Source organism: Xiphophorus maculatus, chromosome 6 (assembly GCF_002775205.1).
Source record: "Xiphophorus maculatus strain JP 163 A chromosome 6, X_maculatus-5.0-male, whole genome shotgun sequence".
Taxonomy (NCBI): domain Eukaryota; kingdom Metazoa; phylum Chordata; class Actinopteri; order Cyprinodontiformes; family Poeciliidae; genus Xiphophorus; species Xiphophorus maculatus.
Window position 1 is genome coordinate 22,569,873 of NC_036448.1, and position 17,164 is coordinate 22,587,036.

The following is a 17,164-nucleotide window of genomic DNA, read 5'->3' on the forward strand; positions in this document are numbered from 1 at the left end:
CATCATTTCTCCGCTCGGTCTCCCTGCATCTCTTTCCAACTCAACCGAAGCTGCACACTTTTATAATCGATCGCTTGTATCATATTTCTGTTGATTATCGCCGTTAGGATGTGTTATTTCACATCCAGCAGCTCGCTTTGCAACAATGAGCTTAATGAAGCGATGCAGAGAGACGAGGATCGTCCACATCACCGCCATGTTGACATGCATGGAGAGGAGGGGGAGGGCCTGAAAGTCGGGCGACTGTACAGCCACAAAATCTGCTCATCAAATCTGATGATTAGCTTCCTTCTGATACCGTGTCTTACTGCAAATTATCCACAGGTGTACGCAATGCTGATAAGAAGTTTACAGGCAGTCATCGTGGGCAGTGAAACCTAAAATAACTTGGTCTTGATTTTTTTTTTCCCAGAGTGGGAAGGTGATGCAACAAATAATTAAAGCAATTTTAAAACCCAAAATTAAGTAAATCGGCCCACTGGGTCACGTCTGCACACGAGTGGTTACAAATGGTCGCCCCGCTGCTGGGGCGTCGCGATATTTAGCGTCTTTTCAGACAAAAAAAAAAATCGGTATCAGCAAAATTTAAAACCAGCAGGTCAGCCATATTTAAAAGCCGTGTCCTTGGTTTAGACCAGCTGGTTCAATCAGTGACTTTCAATAGGGCACAAATCCTTCATTTTTAAAATACATTCAGTTGTGTGTCAGAAGATCCTCTCTCCCCATCAATATGTGTATTTATTCTGATCGTATTTCAAGCTGTCGCATCAAAACAGCCACTTTTACACGTCATTTTGCCCGACATGACGTGTGGAGCCTGGAATGAGCGTTGATCATTCCAGGCTCCACCTATGAATGTTTGATCGTGGATATTTAGCCTTCTTATCAAGATTCAAGTGATTTTTTTAATGCAAGCTAAGAACAAAAGTGTTTATCAGTGGCGTTCTTTTCATAAGAGGGGTTTAAAACAGAAATCAAAAAGACACATTTTGTCCTTTCTTGTAAAACTACTTCAACAACAGCCCAACTCTGTCGTCCTGAAACCCAAGTTTCATAAAAAATTTTAACCATTGAAATTGTTTGTTGGGTCACCATTCCACCCTGTAAAAACAACAGTTCAAAATGCTACTTTATAAATTTAAAGATGAGTGTATGTAAACTTCTACCCTGCAGTTCAAGGTTGCAGCCTCTTCAGCACAAATTGAGCGACAGTCCACTTTCCGATCAGCTTCCTCTGAGTCTGTTCTGCTTGCTTTGTTTTTCTGTTTTTATTGTTTTTTTTTGTTTGTTTGTTTTTGGTAAGTTTCAGACTTTAGCTGTGGTCCTTGTCTGACATCAGTGACATCATCTGACAACCTCTCATGTGTGGTAGCAACAAATCTGTGTTGATTATAAATGTAGTTTTTTTTACAAGTTGGGTCCTTCTTCTTTTTCTCGTTTGCAACTCGGAATGTTTTGCTTTGGTCTGCAATCGCAGACCGACAGCGAACGTACGGACTTTGCGTGTGATGGAGAGATGACCGCCACAGAGGTTTGTACGTCAAAAAGAGAGTAAAAAAAGCTAAAGAAATGCTTTATTTCTACAAATGTTTGAAGGGTTGCTCAAATGGTTGGTCTGCACATTTTAGTTCTTGTTTTTGTTTTTAATATTACTGTTTTTGCACTTCCTTATTTTTGAGTATCTTCCTTTTTTATAAGTTCTTCTAGTTTCATTTCACTGATCTGTGGGCCTTTCCTTTATGATGCCATTCGCATTATAGCATGAAGTATAATTAGTTTTATGATAAAATCAAACTCTTGTACTAAATCATCAGTTTTTACCAACTAAAATATGAAATGCATTTAGCAGAAAACCATTTATAGCAGCAAGGACAATTTCTGTTGTTCTTTTTGGATTTTTGTTTATTTCAATGCAACAAATTGTTACCTGGCTCAATATGGGTTCAAGTTGTAGCGTGCTTCAGTCGTAACACAGTTTTTCCACTCACTATGAAATGTTATTTAAAGATAATAAAAGTTTCCACAGTGTCCACTTTAGCTAATGGAAATTTGCGAGAAAGACTGTTTAAGCATGTTGAAAGTAATTTACTTTAATTTTCCTGCTTTGTTTTGTTTGCACTAAATTCAGCCAAATTACAAGTTACAGCATTATTCTGTAATAAAATGGCACAAGTAAAAAAAAAAAAATTTTACTATCTAAAAAAATTGTTTTTGGTTTTAAAGAAAAAGCAAAGATGCATTCGAAACTACCACATTTATTTTCTTTTAAAATTTTAAGTTGTAGAAATCAGAAGTAAGTACATAAAAATATCCAGATGCACCTTTTTTCTAACAGTCTGAAGTCAAATCAGACCAAACTTTTCTTGTTTTAGGTCAGTTAGAATCAGGGGCGCCTGCAGAATATTATCAGAGGGTATGCACACGTACCTGATTCACACGAACGCAGCCGCATCCCCAATATGCATAAACCTCACAAAACTAACCGCACAAACCTACCCAACACAAATACGATACAGGTACGCGATGCGCATGGCACAGAAACAGCAGATCTGACCCACAGGACGCCCAATTTTGAGGAAAATACGCTAAATAATAAAGACAGAAATGCAAAGCCCACCCATGTGATCCACGGGAGGATGAGGATGGAGATTTCCAGGGTCAGGTGGTGTGTCTGAGACCTCCAGAGGAGGAGGAGATGAACTTTTTGACTAGATTTAACTGTTTAAATCTCCCAGTCTAGTGTGACGTTGGGGAAGCGCGCGGCAGGTGTCACTGTCAATCAATGGAGGAGCGATGGGGTGTCCCGTCAGCGCTTCAATTCCCAAACAGAAAAAAAAACTTGTAAAAGCGCAGACGGACCGTGCACAGGATAAAAAGTTCAGGCGGGATCCACTCGACCTCTCTTAAAACTGTTTGAGGGTTAAAAGTCCGCTTATTCATGTTTAGCTTACAGAAAGCGCCAAGCTGCCAAATAAAAGTAAACGGACCAATAATATTCAGGTTTAGGACGGACATGTGTCCACTTTTAGCACAAAAGACTGTTTTTTTCCCCCTACAGTTCTGTGAATAGCAAAGGGGAAAAATAATAAAAACTTCAATAATAATTATATGACAAAAGTCCCAAGGTACACACAAAGCGTAGAGCCGAACAGCTGCAGGTGCTACTGGTTAGAATCACCGAAATTATTTCTATTTGCTAATTGTCACAATAATGAGAGAGAAAACAACATCAGGAGGAACTGGTGCACTTCTATGATAGCAATAGAAATAAGTTTGTTAAATCAGCCAATTGGTCTGATTTAACTTCAGATAGTGAGGAAATGTCTTTTTATTCAGTGTATTTAAACTTGTGGTTTTACCTGTACTTGACATTATGCAGCTTGGTTTCATGTCCGTTTTAAAAGTGAAATGTTTCTCAAGGCAGAGCTTTAAAACTTTAGCAGCCAGAAGTTGTGTGTTTGCTGTGTTTCAAATCTGAAAAACCGATTCTTTTTTCCCTAACATTTGCCTTTAATTCTTTATTTTCTGTCCATTTTCTGATTTCACCATCCACCTCGCCTCTCTTTCATGACGGTTTTCTGCCTCCTCTCACCTTCTTTCTTCTCTCCACTTTCCTCGCTGTCAGTCGGAAGCCGATGAAGACTCCGAGATGCGGACTCAGGTACACCGGGGTCGCTGGGTGACCCCGCTGGGTGACTGGAACCAAAATCAGCTTTCGCTCATTGGTTTTCCTTCTTTTCTGCTTTGGTTTTCCTCAAACAGCCAACTAATTGTTAATTTCGTCTGCGTTATCATTCAGCCACACCCAAGAGTCGGATTTTGTCCTTTTTAAGTTGTTTGTTTTTTGGCATGATTGTTTTTCTCTCATTACATTTTAGTTACTCCCATGTAGCAGAAGCCAAAGCTCCCATTTTCTCCAAATAAGAGTTGAACTAACAACTCCTTTGTCTTTTCTCTATTTTTTGCAGTATAGTTTCATAAGACGAGCAAAAGGGGAAAATGTTTTTATCAGGCACAGTAATCTGATGCTAGAGGTTGGTAAGAAATGGAGCACATCTGAAATATGCATGCAGGTGCTTTTAAGGAATTAAAAATACTCCTGATGAGTGGATAAATCAGAGCGTTACGTACAGTTTCCCTGACTGCAGATTTGAAGTAGTTGTTGCTGTGATCTTTCAGACTCTTTAAAAACAAATAACCAAATTAAACTGGAGTAGGTTTGTTTTGAGATGTGGGAGTGTTGTGCTTAAATACAAAGCATGAAACGTTTTTTTCTAACTTTTTTCCTCTCTAAATAAGTTGGTCTTAAATGCTTTTAAGTATTTAAGCTTATATTTTTGTTTAAAGGCTGTGCAGCGCCTTTAAAAGTACTTCCCTCATAGTAACAACGTGTGTGTGTGTGTGTGTGTGTGTGTGTGTGTGTGTGTGTGTGTGTGTGTGTGTGTGTGTGTGTGTGTGTGTGTGTGTGTGTGTGTGTGTGTGTGTGTGTGTGTGTGTGTGTGTGTGTGTGTGTGTGTGTGTGTGGTGCAAGTCTGCAGAAATCAGGGTTCCTACACAGTCTGGGAAAAACCTAGAATTTAACTTTTAATAAGATGAGGGAGAATTCTGGAATAAATTTAGATTATCACATTCTTCAAAAGCTGTACATCCATCTGTCGACCATCCATCCATCACTTCATCATCCCTCTATCCATCCTTTCACTGTCCTTTCGTATGGTTGTTCATCCATTCATTCCAGTATGCATTCATTCATTCATTCATCCATCCATTTTATATCAACACTGCAAAAACATAAAATCGTACCCAAGTATTTTTGGTTTAGTTACTACTGCAAATATCTTAATACACTTAAAAAAAGACAAAACTAACTTGAAAATAAGTTAGTTTTCTGATGCATAGTAAATTTTAAGCAAAATATAGGAGTTTGTTTTAAGTAAATATTTAATATTGATTTTGTTTTTAAAAGTGCTAATTCCACTGACAGACTATTTCACTTATAACAAGACGTTTTCCCATTTTAAAAGCTATGAAATCTGCCAATGGAACTAGCACTTCTTTTATCAATCTAACGAATTATTGACTTAAAACAAGCTCTAATGTGTTTTTCTGAAAATTTACTTGTATGTTAGTTTCATCTTATTTCAAGTGTACAAAGATATTTGTAGTAGAAACTAGATAAAATTACTTTTATCTAGATTAAGATTTTGTGTTGTTGCAGTCCATCCATCCGTCCATCCATCCATCCGTCCATCCATCCATCCATCCATCCATCCATCCATCCATCCATCCATCCATCCATCCGTCCGCCCGCCCGCTTGTTACTGCGGCTATCTTTTTGTCTGTCCCCCAGTTCATCCAATCTGTCTCACTGTAGAATATCTGCCAAAACTCATATTGAGCTTTTGTATTTGTACTTGCAGACAGTCTTGCAGATTGTAGCGTTTTGACATGAACATGTGTAGGAACCCAGAGAAAAGCAGCATTCAGATTTTTTCTACTTCGTACCTCATTTGGAGATACGAGCTGCTGTTGCGTATATAAAGCTTGACTCCGTTCCCTCCCTCATCGCCTCCGGTTCGTCGGCCGCAGGACTCTGAGCCTCCACCCGAGGTGGTCAAGCATCAGACCAACATCAGCGAGCTGAAGCGCTCCTTCCTGGAGACCGGCAGCAATGGCGGCGGCGGCGCTCCGGGTCTGACGGAGTGGGAGAAGAGACTGTCGTCGTCACCTCTGCGCTCGCCCAGAGCGGATGAAGACCCGATGATAGAGCCGCTGGAGCTGCAGGACGTAAGCTGCAGCCGTGACGACGGCATGTCTGTGTGGGGCGTGGTGTCAGCGAACGACGTCTTTAGTGAGATACAAGCTGCAGGAATCATCGCTGAGTTAATTTTAGGGTGGCGGTCTCAGATTTATGGGAGTGTAGATCAGAGTCCGTCGGATTTCCGAGAGTTTTTATAAAACTGTAAAAACACAAAATCTGGTGCAAACATCTTGAATAGACTTGAAATAAGACAAAACTAACTTACAAAGAACTTTTCAGCAGCTTGTTTTAACTAAATAATTCCCTAATATCTAGGAAAGATATATTAGTTTTAACTAAGATAATCTGTCAGTGGAGCAAAACTTTTTAACTTACAATATGAGTAAATGTCTTGTTCCATTGGCAGGTTATTTCACTTAAAACTAGCCCTTTTTATTAATATTATAGGTCAGTTTGTGTAGATCTTTCTTTGAAATGCAGTTATTTGCATGAAGTCCTGCTACTGATAATAAATTAATGCTAATATTTTAAAAGCTGAAGTGTTTCTATTAAGTATAATCTGTAAAGATTATACTTAATAGAAGTATAACAGATTACAATCTCGTTGTAATCTGTTGATGACAATGACAAATAAATCTTATCTTAAAGCTTGTGCCATCTTTATTTTAATTTTAATTTTTTTGTACTGCGGTTCTCATAAAATTCTGACTTTATTCTCATAATTAAAAAAAAAGCCTTGTCCTGGTCCTAGTAATTGTAAAATCAACTTGAATTCAAAGTCCAAATAAAGTTGTAAAACACTTGTCAAACAAGATGGCCGCCTGTGGCGTGCTCACCTCACTCTGAACGGTGGAAAAAGAAATCCAAATTTTCCGCAAATTAAATCTTCAAAAGCCAAAAACTCGACTCATCGCCCAGCCCTAATGCTAAATCTTTAACACAAACTTCAGACTTGCTTCTTTTTCATCACATTTTCTCACATTTGAGTGTTTTTGGATTCTAGTGTCTTTTTGTAGGGATGTAAGTGTAGCTGCCAGTATGACCAGCAGCTGGTCTGACTGTTTGTTTGACTTTAGGGCTGATCTGGACTCAAATCGTCAGCTGGTCTGTCGGGTTTTGCTTCGAAGTATTAGTCTCTGAACAATGGGACGTAAGGCCGTTATGGGAGGAGCGCGGCATTATTGATTCTGTTGACTGTTTCACAAAAAAGCTCTGAATTTCTTTCATTGCTTTGTTTGGATGGTACGTTTTCCACATTGGAGAGGCTTTCTGTAGAAACTGCTGATCCAAGTGGAGATTTACCCCAGAAATATCGACTTGGACTCCGTTAAGGCAGTAAACAGCAGAGGAGAAACAGACGGTTTGGGGTTAAATGATGGTTTTTCACAGATTTCTCTATAGAGTTGCTGGTATTTACAGATTTACAACATTTTAGACGCATTTAGACTTTCTTTTACAATAAAAAGTTCTTATGCATATTTATTTAGACACATCTTATTTAGTTTATTTAAAAATTATCCCGTTATCAGCCCTATTGAGAAACACCGTTCCCCTTTCAACACTTTTCATCACAGTTTGTTGTTTTAAACCTTTTGGTTGTTGCCCTGATTGTAGATATGGGCAAGTTTGGACAAATAGCTGTGATTTCAGTATTAATGAAGATAAAAACGCATCAGCCCCCTCTGAAGGGATGTTCTCTTGTTTTTCTCATTTTGAACAGACTAACAGAAGTAGACGTCTGTCCTTGTCTATGCCACAGGAAAACAAAAGTCAAGAATTTCCAATGAAGTTTCTGGAATTACAAGATTAAAAAAATATTTTTTCACATGAAATGTTTTTCCAACACTGAGAAAATATTCTCACGTCGCAGGTTTTGTACATTTTAAGGTTTCTTAAATGTTTTAACATTGTGTGGTGTTTCTTGTTTACTTGTTATTTTTACAGTGTTCCTTAATTAACTTTGCACTTTGTGTTTTCAGTTCTATTACTGGATTTGTCACATGATCTCATCAGCAATTGGTTGTCATATGAATTTGTCAACTAATAAAGTCTCTAATCGGATATCAGCAATAAGTTTCACATTTTGACTAAAACTGACTGAAAAAATAAACCAAATATATTTATTGGATACTTAATTAGATTACTTGTAACAAATTAAATTTTTTAAAAGCTGAATAATCTTTTTTCTTTAAGTGCAGATCTAATAGCAGCGCCTCTGGTGGAGACCCTGAATGTTCCCCATTTGATTTGAATGTTTTCAAACTTTCTGTATTTCCGTTTCCTTTCAGGCGAAAGATGAGCAGACGGAGCAGGAGGCGGGACCTAAAGACACTGTGGTGAGCTACTTCCTGTTTCTGGGCATTTTGGACGTTTCTACGTCTTGTTGTGTTGCTTTTGCTCTTCTTGTGTCTTTCCAGCTCCACATGTATGTAGATCCTACTAAGTATGATTTTAATCAGTTAATTTATCTGATGTGAAAGTTAGCCCAAACTCCCTACCATTCAGATCAGATGAAGTTAACTATATTTTTATTATTGAAAGCTAAATTGTATCCGGATACTTGTGGTGCTCTGCCTGTGTTTGTGCGTCCGCCTGGTTCTCGTTGCGTGACGCCTTCTGTCCTCTTAACCTGAGCCGTTCCTTTTTTCCAACGAGTGGAGTTTCTCTCCAGGCGGCAGTGGGATATCTGGTGAAATACGTGGCGGATAGCGTTGTGACAGACGGGGCCACCTCCTCGGGGCCCCACGGCATTAGCCTGTCCACCACCATGGACGACGACGTCTTCGTGGACGGGACATTGAGGGAGGAGGCGGGGGGCAAAACCCAGGACTCCCAGGAGGAGGAGGAAGAGGCATCGGACAAGTCAGCGACGAAGCTCAGCCCTGGAGCGGTGAGACAAGAAGTGTCGCAGGCCATCAGCGACAAGAAAGGCACGCTCATCATCTTTAAGCAGGCGGAGAACAAAGAGGACGAAGAAACGAGCAAAAAAGAAGGACTGGTGGACCGGGCGGAATCGGAAACCGACGGCAACAAGGAGCAGAAACGTCAAGCTTCACTAAAAGCTGAGATTAAACATGGTGACGTGAGTCAGATTAGAGGCGTCGACTCGCCAAAGAAAGCGATGGCGTCGTGGATTTCCGAGGAGAAGGTGGAGAGTTCAGAGGTCGTCAGCGTGTTTACAAAGGAATTGAAAGAGCTGAAGACTTTGGATGAGCCGCAGCAGAAAGCCGAAGGAATCCAGCCGAAGTCGAGCCCGACTCACGTTACGGTTTCTGCGTCCTTAGCTGTGGTACTGTATGAAAACCCAAAGCAAACCGCCCTTCATGCCCTACCCACCCACAACCCTCCTCCCCTCCATCGCTGCATCGGTTTAACAGAACAACCCAGCATGGCTAATAATCCTTCAGGAGGCTAACCGCCGCTTTCTGTTGCTCGTTTTTTAACCCAAAGTCTTTTTTTAAGGTTTGTTTTGCATTTTATTGAGCAGCTTTCCATGCTTGAGCAGCTCTCCCATCGACAAGGAACCTACCAGGAGCTCTGACTAACTTTTGTTTGTTTTTTTCTTTTTTTTCAGCTAAATTATTCCTTCTTCTCATTTCCCTTAAAGGGGTACCTTCATAGTAGCGGTGCACCGATTGCAGTTTTCTGGCCAATTTACCTTTAAAAATCCTGACCTGCTGATTAAAATTTTGGCCAATACCTTTTTTTTTTATCTGAAATGTCACTAAATATACCAAGAAAGTCGCTAAGTTGGCAACAGTGAAGTGACTGTTGTTAACTGCAAACATGCAGACATGAGGTGCATGTTTGCATCTTCTGCTCTCGCAGGGATCAGGAGCAGACAGTGGTTGATTTTTAGAGCTTTGCTGCAGTAGATAAGATCAGCTTCACATGCAAGTATCGGCCGATCTCCCAAAAAATGTTTCAGCTGGCCGATAAATAGGTGCACCCCTACTTCATAGCTCCAGTTGTAGCTTTTCCCACCACATCCTCCAAAATCCCCACCTCCACCCTGAAGGACAGGTCATTAATCTATTGTATGGATCTACCTGAAAAATCAGTGAAATGTTTCCAGTGGATTCCAAATCCAGATTTTGTGCTTCATATTGGTTTTTTCATACAATCAGCTGCCTTCACATCTTTATTTTTCCTCCTGTTCTGTCCTGTTGCTGTTCACTGTGATGTCTTACTGTCCTTTCTTCACTTTTCCTCTCTGTCTTTTGTGTTCACTCATTGCTGTTTCACCAGTCTGCGCCTGGATGGGTTTCTCCCTCTCACAAGGTGAACGCCGGCTCTCTGGATCATGACAGTGCCTTGCAAAATTATGAGAAGTTATCTGTAATACACGGTGGTGGCAGCATCCTGCTGTGGGAATACGATCACACTTTTCCAATCAAACGTTCAGGATTTCTTTCACCTCTCTGCTACTTTGTTTTAGCGCATAAAACAGACGTTTGTGGCTACATCTCGACTTTTGCAAGGCGCTGCATCTTCATTGTATCCAGTGAAAATTAACTACTTCAACATTTTTTTTCCTTCTTATGAGGAGAGATAAGAATCAAGACTGTGATGTTTGAAGTTGTGATGCAAAACTTGAACAAGGGTGCATCTGTCGTTCGCAGGTATCAGCTGACCAGGAGAAGGCGGTGGTCGTTACTGAAAACGAAGCCGAGTCCGCAAAACCAAAGGTCAGTTTTGAGCACTGCAGCCTTCAGCTTAGTTTGCAGTGTTAAAACAGTCACCATCAGAAATTATTGATCATAAATGTTTGTTTTTATGTGTGTGTTTCCACCAAACTGCATGAGGACTCCTGGCTGTTTTTTTTTTTTCTGCAAACATCAATTAAAATGCAGATAATAGCAAACAAACAGGAGACTAAAAGTTCAGGGTTACATAATGGAAACACGCCTTAGTGGTAAAAAGAGTTTTAGGAAGTAACGTAAAAAAACTCAGTAGAATATTTAATTACTGAACCACACAGGATGCAAAATCAAACAATATTCCATAAATCCTGCCAAGCGTTTTATATTACTCTACTAGGAAGAGGATCCAGTGAGTGAAACAACTTTCCGACTGTCATCCTTCCCACCAGTTCCTCTCCAGTTGACCCACTCTGATCAGCTGCCACTAATCGACTCGTGGCAGCTGTCCGTTCTGCAGCTGCTCAGATCAGAGGGCCTGTAATGTGATTGTGGTGCAGACAGTTAATGGAAACCTTGTGATTTTGGCTCGTCAGCAGCCTCGTCTTCACTGGATGACAGAGTAATGCATGACTGCCTGCTTGTTTGGAGATTTCAGTCGCTTGGTTTCCATCTTTGGCTTACACGTGGAGCTTATTTATCCTAATTTGATGTCATGTGCGTTAGAGGGGAGGCTGCTTTGAAACAAATGGAGATGATGGCGTGAACACTTGTTTATTTCCATTAGGCTGTGTGATGCTAGAAGGTCTGGAATAGGAGTTAAATATTTTCCTGAGTAAGTTGAGAAAAAGCCATCTTGTGTTTGGGGTGAGGAGTGACTCGCCTCTCATCGTGATTTTGCCATATTTTCTGTAAAGTTGCCGGCTGGCTGCTCCCTCTTACTTCCTGTGATCCTCGAAACAGGAAGTCGAAGCTGTGATGACCCCTCTGTTGACCCCGGGGGTCGGTTGGCTTCAACCTACTGTTTTTTTTATCACAAAACACAGAAAGAAAGAAAAAAAGTCTGATATTTTAAATGTTGCATCTATCATCCGACTGTCTCTCCTGTATTTCCTTTCTATTCTCCTTTTTATTTTCTTGCCCTACTTCTTCCTTCCTTTAATTTCTCTTTCCCTTCACCATTTTTCATTTTTTTGGTTCCTTCACTTGTTATTTTTCCTAGTTTCCTTTTTTTTACTTCCTTCCTGCTTTGTTTCCTTCATTACTTAGATGCTTGTTTTGTTTGTTTTCTTCTATCTATTCTTACTTGGAAAGAGGGAAGTAATTTACTTTTCTCCTTCTGACTTGCTACTTTCCTGACTTCATTCTTTTCCTGCTGACTTACTTGTTTCCTTTTCTCTAGTGGTTTCCTTCCTTCTTCTAGTTCTTTCCTTCATTACTTGTTTCTTTCCTTACATTAGTTGTTTTCTTCCTTCTTTCAGTTCTTTTCTTCGTTATTTGTTTCCTTTGTTCCTTTCGTTTATTACTTTAATTACTTATTTTCTGTAGTTTTTACTTCATTACTTGTTTTTGTGTTTCCTTTAGTGGTTTCTTTACTTCCTTTTATTACTTGTTTCCTTCAGTATTTACTCATTTCTCTTTTTTTCCTTCTTTCTCTTCTCTGGATTTTGCAGGTTTAGTACTTACAGCCTGACCTCAATAAAAATGTCTCATAATTTGTGAATATTAGTGTTTATACTTTAAAAATTTTACCTAAATGGTCGGAGAACTGTGGGAATTTGAGTCTGGAAAACTGTTCAGTTCGGACACAAAGATGTGTAGGAACGCTGGATCCCACATGGTTTTTAGATGTTCATAGTTTTTTATTTTCTCTGTTTCTTTTTTTATGCTTCAGGCTCCTGACGGAGTGGAGGTTGCTGCCAAAGACGTGCCTGTGGTCCACACAGAGACAAAAACCATCACCTACGAATCGGCCGAGGTAAATTTAAACTCTGAAAGCTGCTGATCTGTCCTGGAGAGAAAATGTTCGACTGATTGACCAAAAAAAAAGAGGAACCGAACACGAGGTGCCTCTTTTCGCTGCAGCGTTCAGTAATGATTTTTTAGATGAGTCCTTTAAGCTTCTGGGATGATCGAGTCTGCTGGATAGATTCAGTCGTTTATGGTCCGTCTGGCCGTTTCCAGTCAGAGCGCCATACTTTCCACAGCTGGGCTCTTTACGATCAATAACAGCGATCTTAAAGCTGCAGGATGTTTCCGCTGGGCACTTGGTGACATCATGTCCGCCTCATCGCTCTGACCCAACTGGAGCGCTGTGTGCATCGGTCAGGCTAACGCAGAGGAGAAGCCGCCTCTGCAGCCTTTTATGTGACATTCAGTCGGTGCTGAGCTAGTTTGTCAGGAGAACCTTAACACCAAATTCGGTTTATTAATCTGTAATTTCTTTAGCATTGTTTAATTTCTAATGTGAGACGTTAACCGGTTTGGAAAGTGCTTGATGTTCAAACTGCAGTTTTGTTATAAACTCTGTTTGATTAAAAGCTTAAATTTGGAAAACATTATTTACAGTTGAAACCAGATATTTTCATACACTTAATAAAAAGACTCACTTATTTTGTTTCCCACAGTTTGAAGTTAAGTCAGAGTAAACTTTTCTTAAACTTTTGTTTTAGGCCAGTTAGAATCATAAAATTATTTCTATTTATTAAATTCCAGAAATTGAGATAATTTTTTAGGTATTTTTATTTTTGTAACTTTCTTTATATTTTGGGTTTAAGCAATTAATTAGTGCTGAAAGGTCAGTTACCCTAACATAATTTGTTTCGATTGTTTCAAACAAATCCAAATAAATTACTTATTGATCTGTGTAATTGAAATAAAAGTTGGTGTATATTTTATATGTTGAACAGCGTTGTTGAATTTTTTTTATTATTATTTGTTTTGTTCTCGGACCAGTCAGGTATTTAGGGGATATTTTGTTATATATTAATTTAACTAGAATATTATGACAAGACTTTGAATAACAGTAATTAACGATATCACACAATGGTGAATTGAAACTATATATATTTTTAAGTTGGTTTCAATTCTTTTAGTTTACTTTTTTTATCCCGCCATCTGAAGTTAAATCAGACTAAACTGTTTTTGTTTTAGATAAATCAGAATGTCCAAAATTATTTCTATTTTCTAAATGCAAAGAAAACGTAGCAAGAAAAATGTTATATTTCTTTGTAGCTTTCTTTGTATATTGTGTTATAAGCATTTAATTTGAGCAGGAAGGTCATTTACCTTAATGTGATTTGTTTGGATTGTTTCAGTGTAATTAATATTTATTATTCCTAACTGATCAGTGACTTAATGATCTTATGTTTTATACTTTTAACAGTTATTATAATTGGGTAATTTTTTTGTTAAATTAGTGTGTATGGCCGGTGTGCAACATTTCAAAACATAAAATGTTGTTATATTTTATCCTCTCCTGTCATTTCTTTATCAGAAAAGAAAATGGGCAAAATCTAAATGGGACCTGGTATGAAAAAAAATGTTACTTTTGGGATTTTAATTTAATTTTTTTTGTCTGGCAGGTTGACACGAACGGAGACGCGGACCCCGGGGTGCTGCTGAGCGCTCAGACCATCACCTCGGAAACCACCAGCACCACCACAACCACGCACATCACAAAGGTCAGAGGGCATCCACGGTCTCCTTACCGCTGCCTGCCAAACCCAAAATCAAACTATTTTCTCAGAACATTTCTTTAAAGTTTCTGCAACAAGTTGATATTCTTGAACTAAAACTTATTTTCTGTATTTATTAAAAATGTTTTGATTCAGTTTTTAGAGGTTCTTGTTTTCTGTTGCTCAGACGGTGAAAGGAGGAATCTCAGAGACTCGAATTGAGAAGCGGATCGTCATTACCGGAGACGCAGACATCGACCACGACGAGGTCCGTCTCGGTTCTACCATATTACCTCTAGAAAGTAAATAAATGTCAGAAATTCAATTCAGAGAGTGAAACTTTTTTGTTGAGTACAGTCATTACACTCAGATATGTCTCAGGTGTTTGTTTTGCATGATTATGGCTCACGGCTGCAGAAAATACAGGATAAATACAGATTAGAAATATATTTTCCTATTGGAAGGTTAAATCCTCTTTATAAGGAAGCCATGTTGTCAGGAATCATAGTTTACCTGTTGGTAATCACACTAATATTTTGATGAGTAGGAAAACAAACATAAAATCAAACTATTTTAAAGTGTCTCTGAAATATGAACAAAAGGTTTTTTTGCGTAATTTTAAGTTCTAACTTTCTGTTTTAACTTGGAGGTTTGAGGAGAAAATCAGGGTTTCTATTCAGTCTGGGATTTAATTTCAGTATCTTCCAAGTCTGTACGAGAAAACAAAAAAATATATATATTATTATGGAAAATATAATTTCCCAGATTTTATTCCCTTTCCAAATGTCAGAGGTTGCGTCCTTCCTTGTCTCCTTTCCTCTGTGTTTTCTGATAGTTTTTTATCCTGCCTTTCTTTCTTTCTTTTTCCGTCCTTCATTTGTTTCTTTCTTTCTTACTCCTTTTTGCTTTCATTTATCCTTCCTTCCTCCCGCTGTCATTCTTTCCTTTCTTTGTGCCCTTACACACTTTCTCTCCTTGCCTTTCCTTCCTTCTGTTTTGTTATCTTTGTATCCAACCTCCTTATGTCTGTTTTTTGCTCTCTTCCTTTCTTCTTCCGTTTATCATTGTTCCCTTTTTCCCCATCTTGTCTTTCTTTCCTTCTGCCTTTCCATCCTTGTTCTTTGCTCTTCCATGTTTTACTATTGTCCATCCATCTGGGTCATTTTTCCATTTCCTTCCTTGTGTCCTTCCCTTGTGTTCATCCTTATTGTTTTCATGTCCTTCCTTCCTCTCTTATGTCCTCCCTTTTCCTCCTTCCTTCCTTCCTTCCTTCCTTGTGTCTCTCTTTCTGAATTAAATGTGAAGCAACCCGTCAGCCTAAAAGAAACAAAGTTAGAAGCATCACAGATGTTTATAAATCCACCTGGGCTACTTCTTGGTTCTGCTGCCATAACAAGATTCCTCTGTTAAAAATATATTTTTTAATTGATTTTGTGTAATATTCACTTGTTAATTAATTAACTCAGTTTTGTTTTTAATCACTGTAACCCATAATCATCAGAATGAATAGAAATCAGCGCTTTTTTTAATATAATTTTTGAATTAATTAACTTCTTTTTGATTCGGCTTTGATAACAAGTTTAGCTTTTCAAGCTGTGATATGATGTGAACGTGTGACTGAGTTCTGGATTAATGGCAGATCTGACTATAAGGTGACTGACAATGCAACCGCTCTTCCCCGTTCTGTCTCCCCCTGGTGCTCCCCTCCTGCCACTGCACCCTGCCGTACTCAGGCTCTGGCTCAGGCCATAAAGGAAGCCAAAGAGCAGCACCCTGACATGTCAGTGACCAAAGTAGTGGTGCATAAAGAGACAGAGATCACGCCAGAGGAGGGGGAGGACTGACCCAGGTAAGACCCACCCGGACCCGGATCCCGTTCCCCAGCCTGCGGGTTTTCATTTGGCTTGGATCGGCCCGCTTCTGTCGCGCTCGCAGCTTGTTGCATCGCCTTGTTGGGCTGCTGGTGTTTGTTCTCACACAGGCTTGATCACAAAGCCTCTGCTTGCAATAACAAGGCTTTAAAGGGGATCTTTCATGCAAAATTCATATTTTGCATGTTTTTGTACTTCCATTTGGGTTTCTGCTGCTTCTAAAAACAGCCCAAGCGCTTAAAAAAATAAACACCCAGCTGGTTTTGTTTTTTGTTGTGCTTTTTTTAATAGAAATTTATTTAATATGAGAGTAGAAAATGCATGGTGGGAGACAGACAAAAAAAATTTAAAATATATAACAAAACAAACAAAGAAAATAAATATTATGTTAATGTTTTTTAGTGTCTGGAAAATTAGCCATTTCAAAAACCTCCCAAATGTAACATGGTAAATCAGCGGAACTCTACGCGTTACCTAGCAACCAAGCGGAACCCAGCCTGTCACCTAGCAACCCAAGCTGACCTCCATCACCTTTGGTCAGCTGGTTTTACTGCTGTATAATGGCTGCTGGAAAAGACAAGTGTTTTATTGTTGACTTACCATCCAGTAACCCGTCGCTCTATTCTTGTTGGTTGTGCAGGAGGCTCCACTTCTGCTTTTCAAAGATGTACGATTGCTTAGTAGTGCCTCTATTTGCAGCCATTTTTATGCGTGAGTGTAAACGTTGAGTTGGGGGGGCGTGGCCAGCAGAAGCTTATTTGGGTTTAAAGTGACAGGAGGCCCTAAAGCGGCTCATTCTGAACTGATCAGACTACAATCAAATTTTCTAAGAATTATGTTCAAATCATTTAATGAACGTGTTTCGTACAGCCCAAGAGAGCATAATAGGTTAATCTCATGTGGATTTAGGTCCAACACTCCCCCCTGGTGGACAATAAACAAGCCTATTTTATTTGCAGCGCTTAAAACAAGATCATTTGGGCAATTAAAAATAATCGTTATTATTAAAAATAATAATTTATTATGATAAAATAATCATTACAATCAGACGTATGATTAATCATAATCACACGTCAATCACACAGATGAGAATAAACCATTTGCAGTCCTGTTGTTGTCTCTACAAGTAGAGACTAAATACTGGCTCAACCGGCTGCTGATCCTCAGAGATCCTCGGCTCCGAACTGCAAACGCACCGTCACGCTCTGAAACCTG

General features: G+C 39.1%; 1 protein-coding gene across 8 annotated transcripts in view; it reads left to right on the forward strand.

Annotated features, from left to right (window-relative positions):
• epb41l3 (erythrocyte membrane protein band 4.1 like 3) overlaps positions 1-17,164 on the forward strand; it is a 64,993-nt gene that overhangs the window by 43,113 nt on the left and 4,716 nt on the right. For 4 of the 8 annotated variants that reach the window (XM_023335981.1, XM_023335985.1, XM_023335983.1 and 1 more), the window contains 11 exons: positions 1,478-1,531; positions 3,626-3,661; positions 5,590-5,787; positions 8,050-8,097; positions 8,433-9,050; positions 10,010-10,042; positions 10,384-10,449; positions 12,296-12,379; positions 13,986-14,084; positions 14,266-14,346; positions 15,812-15,927. In XM_023335981.1, the coding sequence (XP_023191749.1) occupies positions 1,478-1,531; positions 3,626-3,661; positions 5,590-5,787; positions 8,050-8,097; positions 8,433-9,050; positions 10,010-10,042; positions 10,384-10,449; positions 12,296-12,379; positions 13,986-14,084; positions 14,266-14,346; positions 15,812-15,922 (1,428 nt within the window). In that variant the 3' untranslated portion in view covers positions 15,923-15,927. Of the gene's footprint in view, positions 1-1,477; positions 1,532-3,625; positions 3,662-3,968; positions 4,035-5,589; positions 5,788-8,049; positions 8,098-8,432; positions 9,051-10,009; positions 10,043-10,383; positions 10,450-12,295; positions 12,380-13,985; positions 14,085-14,265; positions 14,347-15,811; positions 15,928-17,164 lie in introns of all 8 variants that reach the window. The other 4 variants (XM_023335984.1, XM_023335986.1, XM_023335988.1 and 1 more) reach the window with 4 other exon arrangements.